This window comes from Oxyura jamaicensis, chromosome 8 (genome assembly GCF_011077185.1).
Source record: "Oxyura jamaicensis isolate SHBP4307 breed ruddy duck chromosome 8, BPBGC_Ojam_1.0, whole genome shotgun sequence".
Lineage (NCBI taxonomy): Eukaryota > Metazoa > Chordata > Aves > Anseriformes > Anatidae > Oxyura > Oxyura jamaicensis.
The window spans coordinates 5390893-5409491 of NC_048900.1; the positions used below are offsets into that span (position 1 = coordinate 5390893).

At 37.4% G+C, this 18599-nt stretch overlaps 1 protein-coding gene across 3 annotated transcripts in view; it reads right to left on the reverse strand.

Annotated features, from left to right (window-relative positions):
• Positions 1 to 18599, reverse strand: part of VAV3 (vav guanine nucleotide exchange factor 3) — a 163794-nt gene that overhangs the window by 48255 nt on the left and 96940 nt on the right. For 2 of the 3 annotated variants that reach the window (XM_035333121.1, XM_035333119.1), the window contains exons 17-19: positions 16148 to 16248; positions 8527 to 8549; positions 5428 to 5473 (exon numbers count right to left, since the gene is read on the reverse strand). In XM_035333121.1, coding sequence (XP_035189012.1) covers positions 5428 to 5473; positions 8527 to 8549; positions 16148 to 16248 — 170 coding nt within the window. The remainder of the gene's footprint in view (positions 1 to 5427; positions 5474 to 8526; positions 8550 to 16147; positions 16249 to 18599) is intronic. The other variant, XM_035333120.1, reaches the window with a different exon arrangement.

The following is an 18599-nucleotide window of genomic DNA, read 5'->3' on the forward strand; positions in this document are numbered from 1 at the left end:
AAACATCTTTCCCTTCAGTGTTCCTTCAGGCTTCCCCCGAGTTCATTTACAGTCAGCTGCTCCTTCATATCCACGTTTACTTTAACTAGCCATCAAAACTCACATTTATGTTCAACGTAAACAATATCTAAAGCTGAAAAGAATGTCTTACGTACACTGTAGCACTTCAGCTGTCAGGAAGACTGTCCCACAACCTTTTCAAAGATACGTAACATAGAAAGAAATAAGCCTGCAGGACTCTGCGTAAGGTCCGGAAGGAAGATGCAGAAACATATCGCCTCTAACAGTTTGCTCTGCTCAGTCTGAAAGGAGAGGCACGAACTGTTAGCAAGGGGACTGGTATCCACGCCCACATTCTACTGATGGGAAGGTAATTGTTAACCTGCATTATCAAATGCCTCATACCTGCCAATATATTTCTTGACTCTATACATAGGAACTCCTGTAGTAAAGAAACAGCATGGCCTCGGTGTAATCCATCTTGATGGAGACGGGGTAATACAGAGATACTTGTAGTGACTTCAGTCAGCTCCTCACTTGCTCATGAGAAAGCTCAATACTGGGGGCTTGTTTAATGCTGGCTTGTGGTTTGAGGAGACCTTTTTCTGTGGCTTAAAAACAGCATAAACTGCTCCCCTCAAAAATGATATTAATGGTCAGTCAGCAACAGGCCATGAGAGATCTGGCCAGGATCACAGGGAACTACCCTCAGGGCTGAGAAGAAATTAATTCCCGAACACCCGTTTTCCAGCACTGAGCTTAATGTTGCAGAAGGCTATTTTTCTTATTTATGAAAGTGGAGATGCTCTGTATGTTTGGGGTGAACAAGGAAAGGCAACAATCAGTCAGCACTATCAAAGCCTTGTCTGGATAGCTCATCAGAAAAGCAGAGATCTGCTTCAAATTTTCAGTTAAAAAGGGTAGGTTTGTATGCAACAGCTACATGCTTGGCGAAGAATTAACCGCAGGTTGGGATGTTCTGGCATTTGATTTGGACCAGATTTTGCTTTAGGCTGGACATACGCTTGGACTGGCACTGAAACCAGAATCAGAGTTAAACTTGACTGTCACAGAGCAGGCAGCATCAGAATTTGTTGCAGTATCTCACGGTCCATTCTTAGCTGGAAAGTAAATTTAACCCACCTGTATTTTACTACTAGCTTTTTACAGTGAAGACTAGATACAATCACTATCACAACACACAAATGTCTGGATATTGTTTCACTGTTTGGTAATCAAACACATAACAATGATACAACCTAGTTAGAAGGTTTCACAACCCAGCTGCAACCAGGTACGAAGAACACAGTAGCTCACTTCCCACCACATCTAATTAAAATCTCCAGTGCTGTACTTCTTGCTCCATTTTTTTTTAATATATATGCTCTAGGCCATAAGCCCAGCTATTCCCTTCAGATTCTTTTCATTATGATCTGTGTAAAATCAATAATAAAGAATTGCTTCACAAAGCAAGTACAGACCAGACACCAACCAGAAATATAAATACCTCTTTTTTAAATCACTGCTTGAACTTTGAACTCTCAGACTGAACAGCTTCACCCAACAGCAATATACATGCCCTTGCATATATTACTTGTTAACAGTCTCCACCCCACAAGATCCAGTCAGTATTTCAGTTTATTTCAAGTCAAGAAGCCTGCTGCTTCTGTCCCTTAGTTCAGAACCAAGGTTTTCTAAGTTTTAATCCACGCTCACAAAGAAATTAGCTATTTAAGAAGTCAGAACATGCTCAATGACAGTCTTTCACAGATCAGATTTTGAGTTTAATCTGCACTGAATCTTGAGTACAAGGCTTCTATAGTGTTCTATTTTTACCACGTTTATCCTTCTGATTTGAAATATGCTTTCACACTTTTAGAGATTAAAGTTCCAATGTTTATATTAGCACAAGTGTTTAGGGTAAAACTAGTTCTAAAATCCCCAAACTGTGAACCTATTATATTTAGACTCTTTACACCCTTAAAAATAAAAAGACAGCAAACATACAGTATATTATTTCAATAGCTGAGAAAAAAAATTGCTCTTATTAAAATGCATACAAAATGATTGCTATTAAAAACATGTCAGGTTGCATCATCCTTCTCAAGAAAAACACACAGACCCTTAGATTTATGCTTACGAATATACATATGAATGGTCCATTTGTCATTCAGGTCAGCAGTGCAAATCACATGCTTAAAATTAAACATGTATAAAAGCTTTCATGAGATCCCTTACATTAGGGAAACCTTATGTATAATTGTCATTCCACATGCCTATTCCAGGCAACATCTGACATCAATCTAATCACTTCTCAAACCTACTTATGCAGAATTGTGTAGTTCCAGAGTAAAATGCAAATGCAGGACTAAGTTCTTCCCAGTTTTAGAGATGCAGATGCATTTACAGGTTCATTCACTCACTGTCTTTTATTATCTCCCAATTAATCCAAAGGAAGTTTCTCCAAAACCTGGCTCCCCTAAAATGTAGATGGACCAGTTCAGAAGGCCATGTACAACTGGACCACATGGTGAAGTCACAACACATGCCATACAGAACAGACCGAGAACAAATTGGAAAGCAAAAGAAAATATTGGCACTGTTTCTGCGCTTCTTTCTTTTCTCACAGCTCTTTCATTTCCCAGGAAATTCTCTGCTTTCCCATCATTAATCACTTTTCCTTCTATGTTTCCTTATTATTCAACACAAAGAAGAAAAAGCAAATCTCAAAGAGGAAACTGCCACTTACAACCAAACATCAAAAAATCATAGGGCCATGAACAATTTACTGCTTTTAGGCTACTTCAGCTAGTTAGTTGAAACTTCATCAGCAGAAGATATTTTAACCCACTATCCTCGTATTAACAACTTCTTCTTTTAGACTTCTTTACTCACATTACTTCTCATAGTTTTTTCCCCTCCATTCAGGACTAAATGGTGTCAGTAGAAGTTGAATTTGTCTGTAACAAAGCTAAATAGACAGCCATAACACATGAACTTGACTACACCAAGCCTCCTTGTATTCATTAATCATTACTAAACTAGTCAAAGACACCAGGCAGGAACACGATGCTGAAAAGATCGTGTAAAAATCCGTGCTGCCCACAGTAATTTTATTTACTGCTGATAAACTCCATCGCATTAAGGCACTGCAGGTGGCTGCAATTGATTCACAGCAAATGCCTGCTTTCTTAAATTAGTACTGATGCTTCAGTACCATGACATGAAATATGGTTAGCAGCAGCACGTTAGACCTCTTACACAGACACCAGTCCAGGCAACAAACTTTTCTCTTCAAATATATAATGAAATGGTAACAACAACAATAAGACAGTACATTAAGTATCTATAACTGACTACTGCTCTCAGCAAAAAGATCACCATGGTGCTATGGTTTCCAGAGATTTATGTGACAGTTGTCTTGAAAACATCTTAGGGTGTCTGTGCAGCAATGTATGCCCAAAATAACTGATCTTTTAGAAGTGCTGCTCTCTGCATGGCACCTTCAGTCTCTCAAGACAACATGATATCTGATGAGTAGTATTATTTAGAATATTCAAAGGAGTTGCCAAGGGATTACCAAAGACATCCATGTCTGTTATCTCCACCAAGTTATAGCAGGACTCAGAACACACATGCTGACAAAATACAAATTAAAAAGTTGACTTAATTTGAAAACTGCCAAAGTATACATATAGAGTGTATGTAATTTTTTTCATTAAAAATGAATAATGTCAGAAGTAATTCTGTAATAGTCTTCTGCAATACTATCTGTAAATGAAGTAAACATAATGCATATGTTTTGCATTTCTATTGGCTTTCAGAAATAAACTCGGGACCAAGAACTTTACTCATTAAGACTACCCTCAAGAGCTCACAATACTATTCTGTGCAGGTAAAGGGACAGAGAGGAGCAAACACATAATTTAGACATTAGTTTCATAAAGCTCTTAAGAATCTGTTTAATTCAATGACCCCAGTGATTTGAATGGTACTTAGTCTTCAATAAAACCTAATTAAAAAGTATCTTTGTATATAAAGATCATGTAAATATTTCTACCAGACTTCAACAACAAGTAAAACCACCAGTATATTTGAAAACTTCTCAAAGACAAAATTACCTAACCTTTTCAAAGTCTAATATTAGACATGTTTAAAGATCTAGACCTGTAAGGAGTATTCTGCAAGCATACACTGTAGTTGACAGCACTATATATGACTGAATTAAAGAACTCAGTCCCATTTGGAACAAGTATTTTCATCCTCTTCCAAATTATTTTCTCGATATTCTTAGTATAACCAGCAGAGAAAACACTAACTTTTAGAGTTATTGGGTGCTCACTTTTTCTTCTTCTTTAAGAATTTCAACTAGCAACACAAAGAACAACTTAGGGGCATCATGAAGCTTTTTTTATTTTAAAAAAAGAGGGAACCAAGTGACAATACACAGTCCAAAACACCTCAAAGGTACACGTGCAAGAAAGGTGTGGTCTGATCCAGCTAGTTACAACATTTAGACTTCCCAAGCCAAGGCAGCTGCAATGCTCGTGGCACAACTAGTATTCTTACTTTTTCAAAACTGCTTAGCTCTGCCAGGCTATAATGTGTTATCAAGTTGCCATTCTGTTTAATATTTGACTCAACTATTCTCAGGTGTCCAGACCCACAAATCTTTAATAATCTACAGCTTCGGTTCTTTCCAAATAGTATCTGCATAACAAATCTCCAGTAATTACACTATACAAGAAACCTATAGAGGACAAAAATGTAATTACTGTAAAAAATGATACTGAAAATATCACACAGTTACACCAAAAAACATTGCGTATTTTATTCAGGCACATAATGGGTCTCCAGAGGAAACTTTCACCCGCTTGAGTACACAATCTATAAGCAAGCATTTAATTTTCGTAAGGGTTGCTGCTGCCATGATTCCACAAAAATATCTGTTCTATACTAACAAAAACTAAAACCACTTAAATTATATATTAAACTACAATTGGTTTATGTCTTTTAGAAGAGCAACTCATATCCAATAGAGCTAAGCACTAAGCACCAATGCAGTAAAGAGTTGAGAATACCCACAACTCTGCAGATCAGAACCTAAGCTCTGTAAGCAACTGTCTTCTTTTCATCACTACTTTTAATTGCAGAGTACAGTAGGTGTGTCAAGTTAACCAAAAGCCCAGAGGCATTTCATTGTTCAGACAGAAGTGAAGCACTGCTTCAAGAAAACAAGAAAAAAATAGGCCATATCATTGAAATCGCTAACACAGAAATTGCTTTATACCTTCACTTTAGCAATAAATAAAGTTCTCAACATTGCATACACTAGAATAGCAATCATAATGGAACTTGATGAAGTGAGTTACAGTTTTCTTGCTCTTTCTATTCAATGTTTAACTATTAAAAAGTCATGACACAAACCTGGGTCCACGTGTCTGGAGTTTCTTCTAATTCCATTCGTTCGTTTCTGAATAGCAAAAACACAAATTAAGGATATGAATAAACTTGTTTTCAGGAAGGCATATTACACTCCTTTCATTCCCACAATCTTCTAGGCAAAGATGGTTATCTTAAGTTATTTCCCCCCACCACCACCATCACAATTAACTTTATCTGGTAGAAATATCATACTTTTAAAAGTATTCTTAGTAATGCAGAAAGTTTATTCATACACCCTATTTTTTCCTGACACGATGCTCAAAAGATTTAGTCCACAGAGGGTTTATTCATATATCAATTTATTTGGATACTAAGTACTTTTTAAAAATTCATTTACTAATATGATAATAGAAAAATACACAGTTTGGTAACATCTGACCCAGATAACGTCCATAAACACAGTAGTAGTGAGGCTGCTTCTCTTCTCTTGCTTTAATAAGGTAGAAAGTTTCACTGTTCCTACTCTGTACTTAAGGTATGTGGAATTTCCTAGAAAATTCTTAATTTTCTGGGCAAGTACTTAAATGTGTTTAGTAACTCCCCTCCCTCTTTCTTTTAAATTTGGATAAGTAGAGCTGCATAAAATCAGAAACACTAACAAGTCTGAGATATTTTTTTTTTAATGATGAGGTTGATTTTTTGATGTTGTTATTGCTGTTTTGTTTTTCTATATACTTTATTCTCCAGGACATATAGTATGGGTCCCTGAAAACATCACTGTGAAATAAGGCACATCTATGAACTACTATCTGCTTTTGCAAACTTGTTTTAACTGCTTGCTTGCATGAAGGTTCATGCATTTTTATTTATTTTTTTTAATCAAACCAAGCAGGGGAAAGCACGTTGCATAACAAAGGGAACAATTAGGTTGCTCCGATTTACTTGCAGTTGATATAAGCTGATGCAGGACGCACAACCAAGGTGAGCCAGAAAGCAGTAACCTGAGGCACAACCAAATTACTAAGCCCTATAGCAAGCTAGTAAAAAGGAAAAGCTTGGTTTAAAAACAGCTTTCAGACTCCCGAGTCTTTGGACTTATTTGGTCTATACCTCACATTCTAATCAAAGAAAGGATGCAAATTTTTTTTTCAGCTGCAGTGGAAAGAAGAAAATTGTGAGTTGCTGCTACAGCAAGTGAAGGTAAAGTTAAAAATAAATAAATAAATGGCTCAGTTATATCTGACTCCATTTTTTAGAAATTGAGGCAGTATTACTTCTCAGGATTAATGCAGATTTGCACGTGAGAGGTAAAGAGAAAAAGCAAATGCAAAGGAAGATGCAGACATTTAACTGAACTGAAAAAAAAAAAATAGTGATTATGTGACAACACAAGTCAAATGCACCAAAGCACCAGATAGAAAATGATGCTCTATACCTTTAAATATATTGCAGTACACAGAGACTTAATTACTGGTATGAAAAAAATCCATCTTTCCCAGAATCATGAATTCTAACTTATACTTAAATTACCTCTTTTTGAAAAATTAAACAGGCAATTATTTAAGAATGAAAGTAATTCAAACATTTTGGCTCAAATCAATAGCCAATACCAAATCAATAGCTCTCAAAAGGGAGCTGTCTCTTCTTTTCACAAAAGAGAAGATTCCAGAATCACGCTGGGGGTGAGAAGCTTAGGGTCTTGAGGGCTTAGCTACAATTAGTATACATATTTTCTTCAATCTGGCCACCTGTGTTCACCTTATTTAGCTTTACATACTTGGCAACATGGCCCACAAGGTGCAGTAAGCAATCTGTTCATGGCTTCCCAGTGCTGTCTGTCAGCTGCAGTACCAAGAGACTTCAGCTAACAGACCATGCCATAATTTTCGTATTTAAAAGTGTCCTTACTTAGCAGACATTTCTAGGCAGAGACATTGAAGACAAGGCAGCAGGTGGCTGGAAGTACAGCTGGCGAGACACCGGCTGAGAGAACCGTGAGGAAGGCAGGCAGGCGGCAGCCATTTCGAGGCATGCAGGCAGGCTGCAGGGCTGCAAGCACTGGCTCTTGTGGGAACACAGCCACAGCACCCCTCTCCTCACTCCAGGCTCCTCCTGGTCACCCTATCCTCACCCTGAGGGACCCCAGGAACCCCAAGCAAGCCCAGCTGTAAAGGCTGGTGCTCACTGCAGCCCCCTGGCCTACTGCAGCCCAGGCCCCCAGCCACTGAACGCGCCAGGTGCCGCGGCTCCCCTCCCTGGCAACACTGCAGCAGCTCTAACATAGGCGGGCATGAGGGGAGTCAGCCTTGTGTGTGACCAACCATGAACCCTCCTGCGCCAGTCACGTCAGCCATCGCGTCCTTTCAATTCCGTTACTGATCTTAGAGATAGCACCAAAACACCAGTGTTAATGGGGAAAAAGAACACAGATCCTCATACATTGTTCATAACCAGTGTGTCACTCAAGCAGTTAAATTACCATAAACTTCTGTTGTAAAATAGATGCTAGGAACTATTATACCCTAAGACTTACAGTGCCGCCTTTCTTTTGTCAGAATTGGCTGACAAAAAGTAACCGCTACGCCCTTCTGTGCTTCAGAGAGGCACCAGTAACTGGCAAGAACTTAACCCAGTAAAACTAGCAGTGTTCCTGAGTTTAAGTTGAGGTACACTACATATACCACTGTGTCCGTTCTAACATTTTCTCAAGATGACAAATTCCACAGCCACTGAATAAATCTGACAAACACACGTTTTAAATAAAGAGGCAAAAATTGCCCTGTCAGTTCTTCACTGCCCAGAGGTCTGTGGAGAAGCAGACTTGGACGCTAGCACTTCACTGCCGCAAACTGGCTAATAAAAAAAAAAAAAAAAAAAAAGTAAATTCCACTGCCAAATTTGGTCTAGCAACACTGAAAAACTAGATAGCAGTTGTGAAGTAGTTCTTTTTTTTCCTGTAATTTAAAAAATACATACAACTCCACCCCTTCCAGTTCTCAGCACTAAGCCTTATCAACTGAAACTTGACACACGCTTGTTAGTAAATGCAGAAGAAAGCATACGTGTTCCAACAGCACATGCACAAAGTAAACAATGTCATCAACAAAGCAAAAAAAAAATCACACGAAAAGAAATCCTTACCTCATGTTTCAGGTTCCCGTGTTCTGAAAGGTAAGTAAAAATTGGCATTATTGTCAACTGTAAATTTACGCTGCTTATAGAGGTAGCCTCCTCAGCCCGCGCTGCGCTGCATGAGGAGCAGCACCGCTGCGCCCCGCGCTACCTGATACCTGCAGCACGCCCGGGCAGCGCCGTGCACGCCTCGCCCATTGGCTCTTCCAGCCAGCGCTGCACGGGGCTGGCACCCGCCAGCTGCCCGCGGTGCAGGACAGCCCGACCCAACACACCTCAGTAACTTCTGCAACCTCCCGAGCGCGCTTCCTAAGTATCAGCTCGTTGGGAATTAAAAGGTATCGCTCTGCATTGCGAAGAGTGTTTGCACCTCTTCCCACCTGTCTTTTCAAAGTATGCCGAGTTGTATCAAGATAAGATGTGTATCTTCAGCTGAAACATTTTCTACATTTCTTGTACTTCGGTTTAGCTAGTATACAATGGAATTTAAAGCCTGTGGGTTTTTATGTGCTTTTTTGCTATGCATTTCTTATACTACATGAAAACGATATTAAAAAATATAGTCTTGCGGGTGATCAGATGGCATCAAGACAGTAATACTTGCACACACACAACACCACACATAACTACAGAGACACTAAAAGTTGCATTTTTTATATGTATTTTTTCTTTGTCTAATCTGATCACCGATATTTTGGTGTACACCAGATGGTTTTGGTTCAGTGCCTTATCAAAGGACAACTGTATTTACCTCTGCGTGTTCTCTAGGACTACACATGCTGCTGAGGCAGAGTACATACCACCCATGCCCAGGTAGTAATTTGTCACATTTGAACACTTTTACTGTAACTTCTTGTACACAGTGAGCCAACACTTGCAATAAATCAAATACAAAGCTTTACCTGCAAGTCAATTTTGTTCCACAAAAAAAAAAAAAAAAAAAAAAAAAAATTACACGAACCAGTAAAGTGTGGGAAAAAAAGCTTTTGGCTTTCTAGCATTTTATGCAAAGATAAGCAGGCATGCCAAGACCCAGCATGCTGGCTGAGGACTTGGGGCCAGGCACGCGAGGCCCAGCCTATTTACCACCAACAGAACTTTCTTCTCACGTATCATTTTAGTCACTGTTTCTTCTCATACCGTATGCCAAAGATGCATCTTCCCATCATTCTCAGAAAATATTATCATCATTATACCCTTTCCAAAAGTGTTAATTTGCATTTGAACAGCAAGCAAACAGAAGAAATATAAGCCAGCCCCAAAGGAGGAAATGCAGGTAGACTATGGAGGTTTTCAAAGGAGCCCAAGGGAATTAGTTGCTTAAGTGCTGCTAAAATCAATTCAATTTTGGTGTTTACTTTCACGGTTTCATATGCCTTTCAGAAATTTTGCCAAAATCTAAATAAAATCACCTTTTTAATGTTTCGCCTCAACCTTATTTATGACTTCAAAGGAAAGTCATTTGGGTAAGTACTTTCAGAGGGGCAAAAGCAGAACTTCAAACCCAGACTCGAGGGGTCCGTTTTGTTAAGAACAACCTTAATTAGATCTGAGGATCTCTTATCACAAAACAGAAATGGACATGTCTTCCCATCCTCCAACAGGAATGAATTAATCTGACTTTTAACAGTTGCTGTTGAGTTGTGCATTTTCTCCCCCTCTAGCAAATATCCCAAACAACTACATGAATGAGCTCCATTTGACGATTTCAGCATCCCAACACTCTTCACAATAAATAATTAAGAAACTCATTAACTTCCAGTATCAATATTCAAGAAATCACTACATAGGAAGGTTATAAATAAACCCAATAATTTGCATAAAATGAGTTTCATGAGAAGTGTCTGGGGTTTTTGTTTTGATACATAGGTTAAAAAAGTAAACTGCTCCATTAACCAAGGCCAGGAAGGCATTTGTCATTAAAGCCTAATGAACAAATTCAAACTCAGAAAAAAAAAATAGCAACTCCAATGAAGAACACTATTTCTTTAAGCTGTCTCCACTCCACATTAACCCTTAAAAAGCCCAAAATGTAGCCAACACTGTCAGACTGAAATGTGATTTGTAATTTCACTATTAACATAGTGAACATAGTTTAACAAAAAAAAAAAAAAAAAAAAAAAAAAAATTTAATATCTATTTCCCATAAATGCCTCTTCAAAATTAAGGCTTATGCCTTAATCGTTACAATTTCAATATTCCTATAGTTCAGAGTATTTTGTACTGAATTATGTCAGTTGCTTCATCAGGAGTTCAAAATCTTTTTTTTTTTTTTTTCCAAAATGTTCCATTAGCAAAGAGAAAAAAAAATAAATTTTTATCTACTTCAATACTGAGGGTGGAAAATGAATGTTTGAGGATATCCACCAGTAGGTATTTTATACGTGACAATTTTAATTCAAGTTTCTGCTCATCACCAACGTACCTATGAAGTTAAGGAGCAAGTGAGTTCTTAGTTACAACTGCAAGGTACTTTTGCCTCCACGGTTCAGCACAGTTTTTAGGTTTTGTTTATTCAGTGAAGCCATGATACTACTGGGTCAAATTTTGGTAATTGCATTTTACTACAAAAACAACAGGAACAGCTGGCCTCGATAAGTAAGAAAACTCAGATCAGAAGATGGGTTTAGGCCACTCTCCTCAGGGATGCAACAGAGCTGCTGGATTTGCATGGTAACTCAATGGAGAATAAACAAATTATTTACATTAAATATAAAATGTAGCAAATAACTTCCTATTTTAAAAGAAAATTCAAGATATTTTAGAAGTAGGAACTATAAAGTAAACCACCTTAGAAGAGCTGTGGGACTACCTGCTGCTTTCCAGTCACTTAGCCAGACATTGAATAATGAGAAAAGCAAATACTAACACAGAAGTACCATGGTGTTGGTCTCTGCACAACATACCAAGCCCCATAAGTGACTTTTGTTCAGTCAGACAGTTAGTTAAATAATACAGCTCAACCTTTGTTGCAGTTAAACAAGAAGTGGCATAACTCCAATGAACATTCTGGGACTTGGGCATTTACTCATCGATGCTGTTGACATGGTAGGTTTGGAGAATAGCCAGCAATTTTGCAACTGTTGATCAAGCCAGCAACAAGGTAAACAGGGAAAGCTGCTGTTTTCCTTTTAGATGTCAAAAAATGCATCTTTTTTTTATAAATACTCTCTAACCTGCTGTAGCAAGCATTTATTACATAAGCAGCATGGACATTATTTGGCATGGACATTATTGGGCATGCACATTAGCATATGAAAGCAACCCTGAAATTAACCCATTCGTATGGTAATATTTTCTTAAACTTTCTTTATACATTTGAAGAAATACTTCTCCACCTAAGGAAAAACAGGGGTTTTTCAAATGGAATAGTCTGAGGGAGAAAAAAAATCATGCATGCAATAACTAGAAGTTAATATAAAAATGCCCAGTTAATGTTTTTATGATCAATTTATGCCCTGATGACAGATGCTTCTAGCATTCCCTGGGAACAGAGATAGAAAGAGAATGCCATGGTTTGGCACTGTATTTAAAATATTCAAATATTTTCAGATTCTAGATCCATTACTGGAGGTTCATCTAATTGAAATATTCAATAGCCTGTGTAACTAGCAAACATTTGCTTGAGAATACTTAATGCAATATAATTGGATCAAGTTGGTAAAATTCCAGTCTGGCAATGGAAGTGGGCTGTTAATTCTGCTGTTTTAGACTAGGAAATGGACAGAAGTTCTGCAGTATTTTCTGGGACACGTGATATAAAGTGTGACTTTTATAGTGTGCCTATGAAATGATAAATGTGTGCCTTTAGTGATGCTCACTTAACAGTGGTCCCACTCTTAACGATTACCAAACATAACGCCTTCCAACTGGTGGGGGAGCATCATCATGTAAGAACTGTACTCTGCCTTGAAATAAGGCATAGCAGTGCCATTGAGTAACCAGGAGATCTCTGTCAGCCACTGGAGATAAAACACAGCACATGTGCCTATATAAATGGCCTTGTAAAAGAAATACATGTATCCATTTCATAATCCTTATGTTTAAGGATGATGGCTCCATAGAGTTTCCTATCGAAGTCTGTGCAGCCTGGAGGAGTTTGCTCGAACATCAGCAACAAACAGGGATAATGGAGAATTTCAAGTCACAGAAAGATGAAGTGATAACACAAATATATGAAAATATTTGAGCATGTACAGGGCAGCATTTCAGAGGAAAGGAAGTGAAACAGAAGACAGAAGTCAGCACAGACAACTTCAATCACCACTGAACATTTAGAGCAACATGGACAGGAACAATAACAAGAAAAAAACAAGGACTAAATGCAGACTTTTTGTTCCGTTTATTAATTCAACTGATTACGTCTGTATCTTTTATCACTGCAACTTCTTAGTATGATGAACTGGCCTTCTTTGAAGCAAAACATCTGAAGAACTGGCATATGTTTTTGTATATGGTATAGCATAACAATTCAGCAATTTATCTTCAGATTTTGTCAGTGTTTCTCTCATAAACTTACTGTCCTAATCTGACACTTATTAAATTTGTCATTATAAAGGCTTCATCTATTTTTGTATGTCTGCCTTTTGAATTTTCAAAAACTGACTTGGAATAAAATATAAAAAGTTTTAATCCACTCAGGGGTGTTCTAAGCATAATTTCAGAAAGCTTAGCAGAAACATCTGCTCAGTGGTCTAAAAAGAACAATATTAAACTGTACCAAAAAATGAAAAACAGTACAGAAGAAAGCGCTCTGCAAATGCCTTTATGAAGCCCAATGATATTTTCTGTTTTGTGCATTATTTTTTTTTAATTCTAATAATCTCTTTTCAAATAAAGGTCTAGTAATAAGATGAATAAGGATGAAAATGGTTTGAGTCATGGAAAAAGTTCCACTTATGAAGAGATGGTAAAAAATTAAGACTATTCAGTTCAGAGAGGATACTCATACAGAGGTTATGAGAAGCTAACTCATCTAGAAGCAGTCAGTAAAAACTTCCATTTACACTTTTCACAAAAATAGCCACAAGTTAAATTAAAAAGTTAACAAGGCCAAACATAAGAAGGATAAGGTACGTAACCTATGTGAGGCAGGAGGAAAAGCTTTACAGAACAAAACGTTTCAAAAACTGTGAACCACAAACATATGTCTATCAACAAAAAGAGGGAAGCTACCCAAAAACATCATCAAGATGTAAAAGCCCTTAGAACGCCAAAAAGGTAAAAGAAAATAAAACAGGATTAAAAAGTAGCATCATTCCTGGGCACTAACTCCAAAGAGGACTTGCAATTTTGCTCAGTCTTGTACTAGAGAACTAGTACTAGGAAATCTGGGAGCCTTTACATAGAGGAAAAATAGGCTGGAAAGAGAAGAAAGTTTTCAGAGAGGGCAAAGTAGCGTACACCTAGATGTAAGTTGAACATGCAATAAAGAAACAGAATCTTAACAACCCATCTGCTTCCAACTTCACTTAAGATTCATACAGTATTATTTTACCAAATTTATATGTATTTTAAATAAAATCTAAAGAAAAATTCTGCTCATTTGAAGTTGTGAAATTTCTTATAGTCATGAGGTAGCCTAAATATTTCATTTGTTTTGCTTGGGTGGGAAGGGGAGTGGGTTTTTTGTTGTTTGTTTTTGTTTTGCCCCAAGCAAATGCACAGTATTACTGAAATATATACAGGAGGAAAACTGCAAGATATCAGACTCTGTGTTATCTTGGGAGTTACGGTCATTCTTACCGATTCACGTTGCACCATATGTGTCCACAGATCTTTAGAGAAAAATTGAAAGGTAAATTGCTGCCTTCCAGGGTACCAGATATCCAATTAAAATAAAAGATACAAAAGTGATTGGAACAGAAGGCAGGAAATAAAGAAAAAAGTATTAGGGGTGGTATATACTGGAGAAGGTATCTTTCTTGTGAAGGACAGTATGCCTTTGCTTTTGCACTCTATTAATTCAAATGTGGTTGCTTTAAAATATTTATTTTATGTAAGTTTATTTTTTTTTCTGCAATATATTCTTAGGAGGTTCTGTGAAAAACCTATCCTCCAGAAAAGAAGAAAAATAGAAAAAGAAAATTTAAATGAACAATGCTGTGGTTGCTTGTATGGTTTTTGGATGTACAAGAGGTACTCTTAAAAAACACAGACTAGGATAATAGCATAGAAGAGTTCCAGTACAGGAAAACAACTAAGATCAAAGTTCATTGGCTGCAGCAGAAGTCAGCATCGGACATCCTAATGATTTTGTGCAAGGAGGAAGCAGGCAAATAACACAGTCAAAAACCAAGCAAAAGTCAGGAAGTAACACAAACAGGGGCAAAGACAGAAGCAAGCTCATACAGCTTTGAAAGGAACAAAAAGCTAGAACCAAAAACTTGAAGCAGAAGCTTAGTGAAGGGGAGAAGATGAGGTCATGATGCAATTCAAACAGTGGGAGGGATTATCTCAAAGCATTTTACAAAGATTATAGATGGCATATTGAAAAAAAAAGAGGCCCATGTGAGATATGCAAGAAATTTCACACAGTTATAAAATGTTCCTGAAAAAAAGGAACATACAGGTTTTAGTAAAGCAAGTAGGACAATTTCTGAAAAAGATTCCCCAAAAGATACAGCTACAATTTGCAGAAATCACAACGTGTTCCAATGTTTTTTCTCTTTCAAACACAAGCAAAAGAAATCCAAATGTATTAATGGTTGGGCAAGTTCATATTTGGAGGAAGCATGTTTTTCCTGCTCCACCAACAAATCAGCTCTAGAAGGAATATGAGAACCTGGACAGAGGTAGGAGTCAAAAATGCTACTGTTATGTGACAAAGTGCCTGGAGTGCACAGGCTCACTGCCACTGACTGAACAGGTACAGGGAAGGGAAAATGTGCAAATGATGAGCACTAACATTTGGCATTATAAGTGGGAGGTGTCAGAGAGAATTACAGAAACACTACTGAGCAGAGAAGAAAAAGGTCAAATTTGGAGAAAGCACCCTAAGAGGGAGACTGAACAGTAGCTGAAATCGAGAGAGAATCCTTGAAGTCGCAAAGAGGGAGAATGGAAAGGCAGAAGGAGAATGGCAGCTTATTAAAAGAGGGAGGGGAAAAAAAAAAAAAAGAAAAAAAAAAAAAAAGGTGTCCTTAGATGCTGGCAGTAATAAGCCAATCACCTTTTTTCTGAATATTGTGAGTGGCCAGAAATGATGGAAAGCAATGAGATTAAAGAGGATGCTGAGGCAACACAGTTTCAGGAGCTGAGAGTAAAATATGAAAAGTCATACAGACATCAAGGGAGAACAAGGGATGCTAGATGATATGCCGTACACTAAGTGTTACTTGTGAGCCATCTATGATTAAAACCAGAACTATTTCTTGTTGTATATATAGGACACCAAAGAAATTGGGTTTGACCTATAACAGTTCACTCTTGCGCTTTTTAACAACTCAGTTTAGTACGAATAAAAATCCCCATGAATTCTAAATGCAATTCTAATTGTACTTATAAATGGTAGTTTCACAAGCATGTATGTTACAATAAACACAAATTAGGGGTAAATTAAACCTTAATTATATCTAGCAAGTTTTATGTCCTAATTAAAAATGGTATTCTAACAATAAAAATGACTTACCACCTGAATTAGCTCTGCCACAATTGTCTAATCTTCCTAAGCATTCTTTGTGTGCTCCAGCTCCACACTTAGAGCATAAATAGCCTTGATAAAATGTTCCCCTGTAAAATAAAATTGGGTAGTGATACATTAGAAGTGATAAATTCCATGCATAAAGAAATAAGAGACATGGCAGAAGGTATTAGAAGCCATTTGCCTTGTTGCATAATGATAGTCCTTAAAGACCCGAGAAACAGCGACAACTGACAAGCAGCTCATCAGCTTTTCGTCACTGCCAGCCATTTCAAAATAACAACCAGATAGTTCCTCTGAACTACTGATAGAATAACAATCTTCATTCCTATTTAGCCCAAAGCAACTCTGGCACAGCACGCTTGAAATTGTACCATTACCTATCTATCCTACCATACAGCTACACTCTGTTTCATTTCAATGGGAATTCGCTCAGACAACATGAAGAATAGATCCATTTTGGGAAAGCCTTAAGTATGAATATATGTTTAAGTACTAAGGATTTTAAAGTCTCCAATGCAATTATTCTCAACTTTGAAAATGTCCATTAAATAAATAAATAAATAAATAAATAAGCTATTTGGGTACACTTCAGTTAACATTCAGACCTGCTAAGGAGTAACTTTCCTTACTCTTAAGTGTTCTCCAGTTCCCCTTAATGAACTAAAATCCGAGTTTGAGTCTGAGAACACATTTGTTTTCAGATCTGTGCACTGCTTCTCTCTCAGGTACAGTCCACAAAGGGGCTAACAATCTTTTACATGTACTTCTGAGCAATTACATGAGTTCTATCTATTGATGTCTCTGCTTAATTTTCACACTAGACTTGGCTGTCTCCAAGATTATCCTGAGCAGTTTGGAGTGATTACACCTCCTAGTCTAACATGACATCTTCAGCTTCAAAGGAAAATCAGGTTTCATATATGGAACACAGGACTGGACAGGTTTAACCTGAATGCAACATACAGCAACTGCTATTTACAACAAGAGGTACTAGACTTCAATTAATTGCCTTTATTTTATTAAACTCAGAAGCACATTAATTTTTTAAGTATCAGAATACAGATGCTTAGAGACAAACAAATATAAAAATATTTAAATTCACTTTGTTCTGCTTTTGTTTTTTCTTATTGCTAAACAGGAATACAAGATTCTACATAAGAGCATAGGACAAAATTATCCATCCCTGGAGATGCTTTTAAGGCTGACATTTTATCCCCACTTCAGAAAGATCATGCACAAAGGTTCAAACTTTGTTTCAAGTATTTACATGCCATTCTGTTTAGCATTTTGAAGGTTAAAATGACAATCTCCTTTCAAGAATTATTTAGCCATTTTAGGACTGTAAACCCAGTATGCTTTCAATACTGCTTAGGTACCCAGGAACATGCCTACGTATCACTAAATAGCACCTAGGGGTACCTAAGCTACCTCGGAGCAAATTGGCATGCCTGTGCAGAACCGTGCAGGATCATGCAGCCTGCGTCCTGAAAGCAAGACAACCGTTTCTCAGCAACAGCAGCCAGTGCAGTAACAGAGACAATGACTCAACTATACTGCTTCAAATTCAAAAATTAGGCATGCCATCTCTACGTTCAGGATGTCTGCAACATTCTTTATTATCACTGAGACCTTACTGCATTGAACAAAGCATCATCTAAAAAAAATAATCTCAGAATCTAAGTCAATAAAACTGTTCAGAAAAAAGGATGCTGAAGGAACAAAAGGCAAGCAGGAACATACATGAGGTTATTGTATTCCTCCACATCTGTGCTTAACGAAAACACAACCTATGCTTTAAACACCCTTTTTAAAAGGCTATGACTACATTTTATTTTTTAGCATCAACAATATGCAACATGAGCACCTGAACCAGTCAAGTTTACAGAGCTTTTGCAACTTCAGCTTTTACACTATGAAACTTAGGTTCAATATATACATCTGGACCATTAGGCGTTCTGTGCTTACAGAAATACAGGTACCTTAAAGATACCTGTAATCCATGTGAAACCACAGATGTGCATGTACATGCACGTACTTCAGAGGAAAGAAAGAAGAAAAGTTTTTTTTCAGCTCAGGTTAGTCTTACAAATCCTCGCTCATGGAAGAATTTGTGGTCTACAAGCATTTATCTAGCTTTGTAACATCTGTCTTTAATTTGCCTACATATTTCTAGTTCACAGAGCTTTTGTGAGACAATTATTTTCTGTTTCACAAAGCAATCTCCCCATATCAAACATTTATAAGCATCTTCATCATCTGCCTTTCTGAAAAAATATTCCATCTGTTCTTGGGACTGATGGTCTACAGCTATGGGACCTGTGGACCAGTCATGCTGGTCAACACTTGTATAAAACGGCCAACGTTTGCTCTTATGAGCATTACTTTATTTAATAAGGGAATGCTTACTGAAAAGAGAACTATGACAAAGCAGCCTTCT